The sequence below is a fragment of the Drosophila hydei genome, unplaced genomic scaffold (assembly GCF_003285905.1).
Source record: "Drosophila hydei strain 15085-1641.00,03,60 unplaced genomic scaffold, DhydRS2 tig00000060-arrow-pilon, whole genome shotgun sequence".
NCBI lineage: Eukaryota > Metazoa > Arthropoda > Insecta > Diptera > Drosophilidae > Drosophila > Drosophila hydei.
This window is the reverse complement of record NW_022045656.1, coordinates 4,507,974-4,521,797: the sequence shown is the minus strand read 5'-3', so window position 1 is coordinate 4,521,797 and position 13,824 is coordinate 4,507,974. Positions and strand designations below refer to the sequence as shown.

The 13,824-nt window shown below is 43.6% G+C and overlaps 1 protein-coding gene across 1 annotated transcript; it reads left to right on the top strand.

Annotated features, from left to right (window-relative positions):
- Positions 1–9,557: 9,557 nt before the first annotated feature.
- Positions 9,558–11,053, top strand: LOC111593182 (transcription activator MSS11). The gene is made up of 4 exons (XM_030226154.1): positions 9,558–9,760; positions 9,826–10,583; positions 10,648–10,700; positions 10,762–11,053. Exons 1-4 carry the CDS (start codon positions 9,713–9,715, stop codon positions 10,785–10,787), a joined length of 885 nt encoding a protein of 294 aa, XP_030082014.1. The 5' UTR covers positions 9,558–9,712; the 3' UTR covers positions 10,788–11,053.
- The last annotated feature ends 2,771 nt before the right edge of the window (positions 11,054–13,824 follow it).

Here is a 13,824-nt window from a genome sequence, read left to right as displayed (position 1 = left end):
GAAGAGCTGGTCAATTTTTTTGTAGAGTGTAAACAGCATTTGCTGCTCGGTTACCCTCTCTCTGTGTCGCCTTTTTTTTTTTTGTTTATCCCTTTCTCCTCTGCGCTCTGTCCTTTGGCTTTAAGAGATAAAAACATTTTGCTTTACGTTTCGTTTCGTTTGTTTTCGTTACATATTCTTCATTCTTTGTGCAAGGCTGGCGCTGGCTGGTCCAGTGCCACGCTGACCCTGTGGCCAAGTTAACGAAGGCCCAGAATCAAATTCCCTGGACACTTGTAATTTTCACCAACAAGGCGTCGCAACGCCATGAACGTTCCACATTCATTATGCCGGCTCCGGCTGTGGCCCCGGCGAACCATTTCATAAAACATGCGTAAAAAACTGCGAGCTCATCGTCGCGCCCGAAAAAAATAAAGAAAAATTGAGGAGGGAACAATAAATACGCATAAAATTGTATCTGAGCTATTTTTAAATAAAACCACGCACAGCGAAATGCTTTCGCTTTCATTGCTTGCTTTTCGCTTTCGTTTTAAGTAGTTTGATTCCTTTGACAATTTCCGGTTTGTTGACTCCTTTCCTTTGCGCCACGGACCGGCTTTTATGGCTTGTTATTTAAAAGCCATAAAATTCAGCACATGTCTTCAATTTGTGCGTCCCACAGCCGCCTGTCAAATTGGGCAGTTCCGCTGGGAGCTGCCGAGCTGCGTGGAATTTTGTGGGCCGTAAAACCCAATGCTGGCAATGAAGACATCCGCCAGCCAGCTTGGATTGGCTAAGTCAACAGAAATTGACAAGCTAGCCGAGCCACTGCCAGTCCCTCAAGGACTATCCCAAAAAAAAGCATGCTACGAAACCGGTTAAAAATGATTATGTAATTAGGGTAAGCAATGCTTTCTATTTTCTGCCATGGCTCTTAGCCTGATTACAAACTTCATTGCGAGACTTGATTGTTAACTCAAATACAAACGATATTCGCTAATCAATGAACTCCTTGCCACTTGTCTCTGTTGTTTCATCAACTATTTCGCTGAACATTTCTGCCATTAATTTGCAAAAATATATTTCAGCTTACAGCATACGGCTCACACTTACACACACACACACACTTATATATATATTTTCTAGTATTGCACTTTAAATTGCAGTTGGCCGTCTGTGCTCCAGATCTTGAATAAAAGCATTTTAACAAGCGAAATAAATGGCGATTAAATTTCCACATGCCGCATTTCGCTGCAACACCAACACACACACAGTTACACTCGTTCATGACATAACACAATGCAACAAATGTGCTGCGAAAATGCACAGTTGAATGCACTTTGAATGGGCGCTGCCACGCCCACATAAAATCCAAATTGAGTTTCAACTTTGCCCTCAACACTTGAGCATGTGGCTATGCAAATTTTTCATTAGTTAGTTGATTTAGCCAGCCAGCCAGCCAGCCAGACCCGACCTGGCTCTTGCCACGCCTGCTCCTTATGCTGTGCTCCTTCTGCTCGTATTATTTACCAACGTTCGGGGCGATGATTGTGCGATTTTTTAATCAAATCGGTGCACGATTATGGGGCATGGTTGAGTTTCTGGAATGTTGAAACTATAATTCGCGCATAATGTGCTCAAAGAGCGTTTGTTGTGGCGACGGAGTCGGAGGCGGTGGTGGCGGGGTTGGCTCTTGACTAGCGGGGTAAGGTCAGCAATTTGTTCGCTAAAACAAACTTGCGCTAAAAAAGAGCTCAATTTAACACATTTCATATGTAAATACCGCAAGTACAACATCACGCATGGCACCCGAAGAGACCCCAAGGGGGACTTGGCCAGGGTCCCAGGTCCGCAAACTTGTTTTGCACCACAAAAGGCCAGTAAATTACTATAACACGCAACCCAGACTGGGCTGCTTCGAACCAGGCCATAATAATCGCCTTTAATAAATTATCGGCTTGCGCGGCGCGAAAACGCAAGGCAGCCTCAAACAAGGGGGCTGGACAGGACTCGCAACCGAGCGGACTGTCGGGCTGTTGGGCTGTTGGGCTGTCGGTCGGTCAGGGAATACTTGCTGCATCACTCAGTGGTCAACAATGCAAACGGGAGCATGTCCGCGCCCAGGCGCAGACCGGACCCAAGCGATGGCCGACATTTAAATTGCACCACATTTTACCCCTTCTCTTCGCTGCTGCTGCTGCTGCTGCTGCTCCCATTGCGTTTAACTTGCGTGAAATTTCAATTCGCGGCTTTCAGTCTGCTGGCACAAGGAGCAGGCACTGAGTTCCGATGGGGCAATTGCAATAATGAAGTGCTTGAATGCCAATCAGCAGCAGTGGCAGCAGCGGCAGCAGCAAGCGCGGCAACGGCGGAAGTCGCCTCGCCTATGCGAGGTTAGCCCTTAACGTTTTCTGGCAACCAAAAAGCATTTCGGCCAAAACTTTCCAGCTGAGCCTCGCACACTGAGGTTAACCTTAACCCGTCAACGCGCTGGTCTGGATGTGTGGTATTGGCAAGCAATTTTGTCATAATTTTGATAAGTTGTTAACAAAAAGGCTGCCAAATTGTTGAGTAAATAAATTGTGATTTCATTTTCAGTCACGTAAGCACAACGACGACATGGACAGGTTCCTGCTGCTCTTACTACCCCAAAAAGATTCCCCTCCAATGCGCCTTCCCGGTTAAACATATCGCAATTACTTTTGCACCCCGCTCTGGAAATAATTGTTGTGTTCGCGTTGTTGTAAATTTATGAGGTGATTTTTCATAAACGCCTGAACGTTCGGCGCGCTGCGTTTTTACATACATATTTCTGGCAATTTTTTCTCATTTAAACGTGCTTTTTATATGTGCCAACATGTTGAAATTAATTTATGAATTATTTTGTTTAAAATACCAAGAATAAACAACATGAGGCGGGCAATTAATGGGCTGATTTTTTCTTCAATCGTGGGGAGGTGAAAGGTGCCGCCTCAAGCTAAAGTCAACAACGTTCAAGTTTTTAATGGTCAAGTGTTGAAAATTGTCGGCCCGAGCCTGGGCATTGACTGATTTATATACATATATTTTATCGGAGTAGCGACGTGGCCTGCGGGCATATGCGACAGTTTAAGAGGCGATAGTTGAGGACAGTTTAAGGCATTTAAGTCGGAAATTTCAGACTCGCAACTAACAAAGAAGACGGGCAGGAAAAATGGAAAAATCTTATAATGTCTCTTCACTGGCATCAGCTCAACAGAGCTCGATTCAGATTGAACGCAGCTGTTGAAGCCGGCAATGCTATAAACAAATTGTCGATCGGTTTCACTTCATTTACGCATCAAATTGCTGCGGAGCTCATCTTCTACATGTAATCGATGTGCAAATTACATTTTGGCCAACAACAGCTTGGCGCACAGCTGTAACAACTGGGCAAACGGCGAGCAAGCCAGAAGAGCGCTTTAATGTGCTGCGTCAATCAGGGCACTTGGCTTGACCTCCATTTAAATCATTGACGAAGCCGCCGACAAGTGACAACGCCGGGCAATGGCAGAACGGAAGAGTAGACCAGCCGGCAGACACACATGGACATCTGGGCGAGATGGAGGCTCTGAGGAAACGCATGGCAAACGTAATCAAGTAATCAAAAGTCCAAATCATGGCACTGACAGACCCGAAACATTACACGAACTTGGGCTGTGGGCTGTGGCAAGAGTAGTCCATTGCGTGCTCTGGCCAAGTGACAGTTAGACAGACAGACTAACTGAGGGACGCAACATGCAAAGATGGCACTTAACGAAAGCAGTCGACCGACAACTGATTGAAGTGAAACAAACCAATGAACAGACAGAGACTCATGCCAGCAGTGCACAGTGTTTAGATCAAAGTAGGAGACGAGCTGCACACACACAGGCACAAAATCCAGTGCGAGTGCAATAGGAAGAAGACGAATGCTCGGACAGATGGACATTCAGTCGGTGTCGAGCTCGGACTAGTTGTCAAATACACTTGGACACGTAGTCTTAATGCTGCTGGCATGACATTAGCAGCAATCAAAAAACAAATTACGAACTTTGACTTTTGCCATGTGGCCTCAAAAAAGACCGAAAGAATGCAAGACACAAAAAGCATTGCTCAATCGACTGCAGCATTTTGCTTTAAAGTTCAAATTGCGAATGAATTCACAAATCCTTCGACTTTTGTGTTCAAAGAGGAAATGCCCAATGCATTGGCATTTAAAGAGATGCCAAGCAGAGACATGCGAAAGGAAGCTCTAGGAATGTCAAAGCAAGTATTTCAAATGAAATTTAACTATGGATATAGCTATAGATCTTTAATCAACGCGGCTTTCGAGAATTTCTAAATGTTTTTCTGTCAAAATGAAATTGAAAATAGGAAGAAAAAGTTCTATGCTAATCCGATTAAATATTTCATTTGCGCAGCTGCACTTGACCCGGGAAAAGCCGGAAAATACTGAACAATGAATACTGCATACTCTTTTAATTAGCTTTATGCGCCTTTTTATGGTGTGCGTCGTGCACATGCGAAATGCAAACAAGCTGTTATTGATGCCGGGCCAGGCAATTGGCCAGCCATTTGTCTTGCAGCCCGCACAAGCTGACCCCCATGACCTTGCCTACACATCGATTGCTTTGAACTTGTAACTAGAGCTGGCACGTAGCTGAACCTAAGCTCGCATTCGGAGTCTCGCATGGACGTGTAGAGGGAGAGGGGGGAGTGGGGTAGGGAGAGACATTCAGGAACTATAGCAGCAAGTTGTGCAGCAGTCAGCAAAACTATTCGTCAAGTCGTGCGAAGCGTTTATGTTTGTTGTGTTTGCTACGTGACGTTGATTTGGAAGGCGACTTAAAGGTGACATTGGCAGGACCCAAGCTGGGCAGACGTCATAAAAATGTCGCAGGATTTGCTGCCAACGCGCATTTGGCTACAAATGTCTGGCCAGCTGAATTGAAGCGGACATTTGCCTCCCCGGGACCCAACGAGCGCAACATCCTGGCATCCAGCTGCGAGCAGTTGTCCTGCCAGTGCCGTTTAGCTGCTTAGCGCCGCACAATCACTGCAACTCCCTGTGACTGGAAGCCACTGCAGTTGCCTCGTCCCGGTGGCAGATCTAATTGCAAATGCAGTCGATTCGACACTGCAGCCGAACGTGCCGCGCATTGAGGTAATGATTTAAGCAGACAATTTGCCGCACGTACCAGGCACCCATATATCTAAATTTATATATATGTATTTTATGCACTACATATATACGTATATATATATTTTTAAGGTTGTTCATGGCTTCGAGCAGTATGCAAATAAAAGAAAGGTCAAAGCTCAATGCCGAATTCAGCTATTAAAGAGCTGAGCGCGAAGTTCAGTGTCCTTTTCATGGCGTTTACGTCTGGACCGCAGCCCACTTGATTCGCACTTCCCTTGGACTAATTTAAATGCTAGCCTTTGGGCTTGCCCCAGCCAATGCATTCGGTAAAAGAAAAACCGAAAAGCGAAAGCCCAATAAGACGTAGGCGCCTTCAGGGCGTATCTTCATTTCAACTTTAATTTGAAACCTATTGACATTGCCCTCCGCCTTTGTCTCTCACATCTAACGTTTTGCCTTTTTTCACAGCAACTTTTTCTGAACTGCTTTTATTGGGGCCGCAGGTGCCAAAGGCTTGAATTATGAATAGGTTGCAGCACTTATTATGATTATGTGTGTGCAAGGCAGCGGATATTTGAACAGGTTTCGCTCAAAATCAACGCATAATTTGCTCTGGGCCATGCAAAATATAACGGGTTGAGCTTTAATTTATGAGTTGAAGTTATGTTCTTATTATGGATGTTCAGGTGGGTTTACCTTTAACGGATTCCATATTTAATTTTTTTTGGCATCTTTGATGCTGAACAAGTTTATAAATAACTTTATTTATGCGCCTTTTTGTCTGTTAGCAGTCTTTCTTGTTTTAATATTATTAACTTGGCCCATCAACTAATTGACAGTTAATTAAGACTTCCATTTTTTTTTTCATTTTTGCATGCAAAGATATTCAAACATTTTATATTGCTTGTCACAAAGCTGTCTTCATTCCTAATCCAGTGTCAATCTGAGAGCTGGACGGTTGGAACTTCTGTGGATTACGGGCAAATGGAAATATTTGCTGACACTGTCAGTCAGGCAGTCGGTCGATGATGCAAATCTTTTATTAATTGAATAAGAAAAACGCATTTACAAGAACTTAAATCAAATAGTCAAATATGTTGATGAAAACTGTCGAGGATGTCTGTCTGGCTGTGTGGCTTACTCTGATAGCGTTGCGCGCTGCTGTAAACCAATTTCATTGGAATTAAAATTCTAAATAAAATAAACAAAGTTGGCGAACGAAAGAAATGCAGGACATGAACGTGTCCACGTGAGTCGAAGGGGACGTGGACATGGCTTGGGAGCCGCCTTTGGGCGGCTGCTTATGGCCAAGTAAATGGCGCAACATTCGAGTAGTTTTAGTTTTACTTGTACTTTTAGTGCAACAAATCCCAATGCCAATCCCAATCCCAATCCCAAACCCAATCCCAATGCCAAAGTCGCCTGCAGTCAAACTTGCCGCCTGCAGAGATGCTAAAGCTGATCCTGAGATTGTGTTGTAACAAGTTAATTGAATTTGCACTCAGCCAAGCGTCATGCATCGGCATCACCAGCTGAATGCAGACGTTGCGATATGCTGGCTGAAGATAGATAGAAGGAGGCAGCGCAGCGCCCCATTGGAGGTGCAGGCTAAAGAGGTAGATATACCGATACAACTTGCTTAGTTTATGGCAACACCAACAGTTCAATGAGGCTCTCACTCTTCCTCTCGCTGTGTCCGTTCGATTTCAGCTTCCACACATACACACACACACACACACCCACACACACACATAGAATTTTCACTGCCTTCATTTTTCGCCCCAACAAAATTTTGTGATTTGCACAGATTTTTGCTCGTCCCTCTCAAGTTCGCCTTAGTTTTGTTTTTCTTGTTCCTCCTTTTGTTGCTCTTTTGCCTTTCTGTTTCTGCTCAGTTCTATGCTGTTCAGTTCTACTGTCGATTCTGTGCAACATTGTTGTAGCTGCTGGCAGCAGCTTTGGAGTTCATTAAGCGCATGTGAGCCGGTGCCAAACAATGTCAAGCCCGCCTTCTGTCTCCCCCACTCAACACTCTGCTCTGCTAGCAGCTTCAGCTCGCCTGAGCTCGACGGCAGTGTGTTGATCCTTGCAGACAAATGGGCCTCATTCCTGGGAGCGAGAGCACAAGCTTTTAGCAGATTAGTTTTCATCATCTTAACATTCCTAATTAATGACGCCTTTGTTCAGCTCCGTTTAGGTGTTAAATCAAAGACTTGCTGGGCATGCATGCGTAATGACTAATGAGTTGCGAGATATGAGAGCTTGAGCTGAGATGAGATGAGATGCTGAAAGGCTGCACTCTCAAATTTGCCATTTTGCTGCTGATTCGGAGTGCTCTGAGAACACAATACGCACTGCAGTCAACTGAAGCTCATTAGTTGATTTCATTGTATACCTACAGATCACAGTTGGGACTTTGTAAAAAATAAGTTTTTATTGCTAAATAATATGTACTCATTAAAAATGAATTCGGTTAATTAAATTTTGAGTAGTTCGTTAGGCCAGGCACGCCGACATTTTAGCCAGTTGCCAGTTGCCAGTTGCCCGTTTCGGCATAGAAACTAATCCATTTTGGGTGCTTTCACTCTGCTACTCATGCCGCATTCAAATTAAATCAAATTTTGCATATTCATTTCAAATTGAGATGGCAAACAACACGTGACATTTTTGCTGAACAAGTCTAGCTCTGTGGCAGTGGCAGGCATTAGTTCTATTATACAGGATGTGTACAATTTTAATGCAATTATTCGACTCCAGCTCATTAATTAACATTGCACTTAATTAGCTGTGCGGTTATATTTGTTTTAATCAGCATGAGCGGGACTTCATGTCAATTTGCCAGCAAATGCGAATGCAAATGCAAATGCAAATCAACAATGTGTTTCACAATTTTCTTGCGTGCGTGTATATTGTAATCATATATAATTATGATATTGAAAATCAACTAGCGCATTTAGTAACGGTAACAAAAGGGCGACCAATACGCCGACCGAAGTGCGCCAAAGTTTGTAAAACTAATTTCCTAGTGGGAAATGTCAAAATGTTTTTGACAAGTCCAATTTTGGAAAATTTGAAATTTTAGCTGTAATTAACTTTTTGGGCTAAGGCAATTAGCGCTCCACAGAAACTAATTTATTTTATGTGCGTTTCGCCTGGTTCTGAGCTGCTCTGTCTGTGTGTGTGCCTGTGTGTGTGTGGGTACACCCACTGTCCAGGACATTCTAACCCACGTAGAGCATTATGTCAACATTGTTAATAAAAGTTGTACAACAAGTGCATATTCTGCATAATAATTATTCTGGGAATACATTTAAAACAGGAGCGCATTCAGGGTAAAATATTGCTCTACTCTACTACTATGACACTCGCTTTCAAAGTCGATTCGTACTCGAGTAGACGAGTAGGAATAAAATAATATTTTATGCTGATTTTAAGGCGTAGAGCGCTCCTGTTCTGCGTCTGTGGTAAATAAATTGCAAACATCAAAATGAGCTCCGTGTCGTTTAGTCGCCTCCAGAAAGAAAATTGAGTGAGCGAATGAATGGGTGAATGACAGCAGCAGCAGCAGCAGCAGCAACAGTCTGGCGCTGGCTGACATTACACTTGTCAACGGGTAGTAATTGCTTTGACGATGCCATGCGATGAGCGGCTGCTGACTTTGACTGTGGCTTTCCAGGCACACAGCACAGCTCACAGCGCACAGCTCATCACAAAACACAATAATTGCCAAGTGATGGCCAAATGGGGATGAGCATGGCAACGGTGACGGCGATGGCGATGGCGTTTGGTAGCTTGGCGTGCGCATCAATAACGCGCCGCGCCGTGTCGCCTTGCTAACGTGGCCAAGTGGCCACCAAGTTGGCAGCAAGTCAACAGGCAACGCTGGGCGAAAATCACACCCATTTATCAGGCAGCAGCGGCAGCAGCAACAGCGTCAGCTAATTGCAGTTCATGCGAAAAACATCGTTAATCAACTCATTGACAGTTTGTTATTTGTTAAACAAAGCTAATGACTTAATGGCATAAATGGTGTGGCAGCGCAGCGGCAGCAACACATTTATATATATACATATATATATATATATATATATATATATATATATATATATATATATATATATATTCAAGCAAGGATATCCGACAAGAGAGCAACCAGCAGTTCCATCCGATTCATGACACGCCAGGCCACGGCTGATAGCCAATAAAGTGACAAGCCAAGGTGAAATTAAGTGTGCGGGCCAGCTCAGCGCTTGACAGCAGCTGAGCTGCAACAGCTCTGTTGACTATATATCAATAATAATTTTTTTTTAATTTTTAGCTGTTCAAACTTTACTGCCAATGAGAGAGGAAGGCGACAATTTTAGGGCGTCTCGGCAGGCAATGCTTTTTCAATCCTATTTCGAGGAAGCTTTGGAAAATGTAATTCTTGATATACTTTTTAGTTCGTTGGCTCTCAGCATTCAGATCGCAAAAAAAAAACAAAAATAAAAATAAATTTTAATTTTATCAAATTTTGCCTAAATTCGAAGTGAGTGATTTTCGAGTTGATTACGGTTTTTTTTTTGAAGGACTCGGCACTGAACGATCGAAATGAACATGAACTATAACATTCCTTACGAAGCTAACTATACTGATGATGTCGGCATTAAATTCGGTACGTTGGCGGGAACATTCTAATTTCTCATGATTTGCAATCTTTTCAGATGGTGGGCATGCAGCCACTGGGTATGCCAGGCATGTCGGGCGTGCCTGGCATGGCAGTTCCGGCTGGGTCCATGCCGATGAGCATGCCAATGGGAATGGCCGGAGCGGGCATGAATCAGATGCAATTACCACTGGCAACCATGCCGGCCATGGCGATGCCAATGTCTACGGCTGGTCAGATGCCCTATCCGATGCAAAGGGCTGCACTGCCATCGCAGCCAATGGGTATGATGTCATCGATGCAACCGGCTCAAGGCAGTCAGCTGGCGATGTCGATGTCGCAGCTGCCGCCTGGGGCAGTAACGCCCTTGAACAGTGTGTCTGTGATGCCAGTGATGGGCAGCGGGGGCGCCATTGATGGCTCTGGCATGAATGTCGTTGTGCCCGATCTGCAGCCGCTTTCGGCTATGTCTCAGATGGGCTCAAACAGTCAAATGCCACACCTGCAGCATGGCCGGTTGGCAGGCGGCGCGGCAGCGTCGAACAGCAATTGGATGCAGAGTCCGAATGCCGCCCAAATGATGCCAAACCAAATGTGGAACTACGCTCAAGCATATTCAAATTTGCAGCAGCAACAGCAGCAGCAGCAGCAGCAGCAGCAACAGCAGGCCGCCCAGCAACATCAGCAAATGCAGCAACATCAGCAACAGCAACAGCAGCAGGATCAGCAGCAGCAGCAACAACAGCATAATCGTATGAAAGCCCATTACGATTATTCCAACAGCAATAGCTTTAGGGAGACTCGAAACGGATTAAAGTAAAGCTGCGTCTATACAATTTTTCAAATATTCAAATTCAAATCTTCAAATCTTTCTTTGCAGCTCACCCGCAATGTATGATTCGCTACGACTCAGGAGTAGCAGTGGATACATAGGTAAGTTCAATCCATCGCTTTCTCTACATCAATATTCATCAATGCTCATCACGTACCACAGGAAAAAAGGTCCCACAATGGCGCTGATCTTTGGTTTTGTCTGATTCAACGATCATACATATATATATATATCATTTGTAGTTGCCCAATGTTGTTCACATCATACACATAACGTTCAATCGACCTTTGCCAGTTGTCAAAATTGTCCTCAATGTGTAATCGACAATTTGAATAGCGTGTGGACTTGCTCTCAAACCAAGCTAACTTACACGTTTTGCAAAGTTCGTCTATTCTACAATGAATTATTTGCAGGTATCTTTCATGAACAAATATATTGTATTCTGAAAAAGCGAGCAGACATCTGATTTATTGTGAAACAGGCTTAACAGTTTCTCAACGATCTAATACAATGGCTTTTCTGGGTGGTATTCCTACTCCTTTGTGTTGGATTTGGATATGGATTTGGATTTGGTCCATTTAGAAGTCGCTCTGGGCATACTTTGTGTGTGCAGCATTCTACAGTCAACCACAACCACAACCTCAGCCGCAAATGCCGCAACGGCTACAACAAAAACACAACTTGCGCAAAAAGCAAGTAAAAGTTTTCGCAATTTTCGCTGGCGGGCGCAAATGCATTTGGCGTCGGAGTTTTCACTTTGACTGCGGATTTGGCTTTAAGCGCTTTGATTTATGGCATTCAGACATCAAAATTGGCAACATGTTGCAACTGGCCCGAGTGGTCCGATATCAAGACATTTGGCTAAAAATGAGCCAGCCAAGCGAAACGGGTGAGGAACAACAAACGACGAGCGACGATGAAAAATTTATGCTGACCGCATGATGAACGCATAAAAAATGCTGCCAACTTATGGCCAAAATGCAATCCAACTCGTTCCAGCGCATATAAACAATGGCTTTATCGAGTCAACGGCATCAGCTGGCGTTACGAGGCCACTCTGGGATACTGCGCGTATATGTGCATCTCTCTATACATATTGCAGCCACACATTCACATAAATATGTTAGTCCATGACCGGGGAACCGAAAACTAAGTCATTTTGTTGAAACGTTAGATTCTGGCAGCGAAGGTGTGAATATTTTATGTGACACTATTTTGATATCATAAATCTTTTAGTTGTTTATTCAAGCGCGTTGGCTCTTGCTGCATTTTACATTGGCCACATTGAGTTGCCACAAATTTTCTGTTTGAAGAACGTGGCGCCAACTTTGGGTTGACAGCTGGTTCTGCCAGCGTAGTTCTATCTGGCTGAGACTGACTGTTGGTCCATACCTTATCCCTTTGGTTGACTAGTTGACTAATTGATTGATTGATGCTTAACATTCAACACAAGTGAAGTATCCGTTATATGCTGCAAATATCTTTTTGCTGATCGATTTTTGGAATCAAGATTTTAGTTGTGGGTGGACGCTTTGTCTTTGTGAATCTGTTTTTACCTCAGAGCACAACAAAATATCTTTTTGCGTTGTTAGATTGCGAAACAAGTTCGCAAAAATTTCAACTATGCCAAAACTAAAATAATCTCATTTAAACTGCCATCCAGCTGCAGCAGCAGCTATTGCCATAAATACATACGAATAAACACAAACGGAGAAATACTTTGCCATAGAGTTCCATCTGAACGGGGTCTCCGAGTCCCGATGCGCACATAAAATGCACATGCCCAAAATTGTTTTGGTTGAGAATTTTGCAGAAGCAGCTCCCCCAAGTATTTTACATTTTTTGTGGGGGTGGCAGCTGGCGGGTGGGCGGGCATCATTAAAATTAAAAAAACCCATAAAAACAGACAGCTGAATGGACGTTGAATGCTCCACGAATGGACATTTTGAAACTTTCAAGCAAACTGACGCACACGACAATGTGAGTGCTCCAGTTGAACGGTGTAGGGGAGATTGTTGGGTTTTCCCAAACTGAAAAGGGGGCGACAATGTAGGGGAGTGGCTTGTCTAAAAGTTGCGAACCCTATGAAGTTGGCTATGCGTTGCATTTGCTGCACGAAAATTTTATTCATGACGGAAGCAATACTCAAAATTTTGTCTATTAATATCTAGGCAATTCTTGGGTTTGAGTAATAGTGAAAAGGGACTGGCCTGGGCTGGGCTGGGCGTACGGTTGGCTTGCTGCGTCTGCATATGTCCAACTGCCAGACCAACTGTCTGTTTGTCTAACTGACACACGGACACATACTACTAGAGTTGCGGTTGCTTGGATACGAAGGCGACTACGGGACCGAACAGCCGATCTGCCTGGGCGCACATTGCCAACATAACCTCAAATTGCATTCCTAATTCCTTTTATACTCTACACAGACACACATACACCCATACACACCCACAGAGAAAGGAGCTTTGGAATATTTCGTAGCACAAAATTTATTAGAATCATTTTATTATTTTGCGGGCAACTACATGTTAGCATCAACATACGTCATATTTTTGTAGAGGGCTTCAGCATGAGGCGGCACAGCGGGCCGATACAGGTGCTCGGACCTAAACACTTGGAGAATGTAATTTTGCAAATGCCGTGTGTATGTGTGTGCAAAGTGTGTAAAGCAACAATCAGACTTCATACGAATATATAATACATGGTATTTCGTAAATGTACTATAAACTATATAATGCTTGCATACAAATAAGCGGATTACAAAGTGTTTTATTCTTGTTTAGCAGGTGAAAATAACATAGAATATAAAAGCAGATTTACAGCGTAAAACTATTTCAAAACAATGCTGCGCCTGTGAAGAGTATTCGGTTGCGATATACCCTTAGAAAGATTAGGTTTTGGCAAACATCCGACTTGATATACATAAAGATGTTTGATTGAAAATTACATAACATCGTTTTCTTGCTTCTTGTTGCTAATTAAGGCCATGCCGATTGGGCTAGCCGCACTAAGAATTCCATTTCAAAATCAAAAGATAAATTTTATAAAACAATTTTCCTAAAAGCATTCTTTAGCATTTCGGTTGGCCACAGCTGAAAACTGTCAGTTCACTTTGTCCAAATAGCTGCAGCACGGAAATGAGCCATAATTGCCGCTGCAGCATCAAGAATGGCAGCTTCTTTGGCTTAGCCACATTTCAGAATGGCTTTGCTCGGCTTGCGG

Bases quoted from the DNA above. Each gene is read 5' to 3' on its own strand.
- LOC111593182 (XM_030226154.1), top strand. From the start codon at position 9,713: ATGAACATGAACTATAACATTCCTTACGAAGCTAACTATACTGATGAT. The intron at 9,761-9,825 runs GTCGGCATTAAA...CAATCTTTTCAG, and splicing joins AAGCTAACTATACTGATGAT to ATGGTGGGCATGCAGCCACT. The intron at 10,701-10,761 runs GTAAGTTCAATC...CACGTACCACAG, and splicing joins GAGTAGCAGTGGATACATAG to GAAAAAAGGTCCCACAATGG.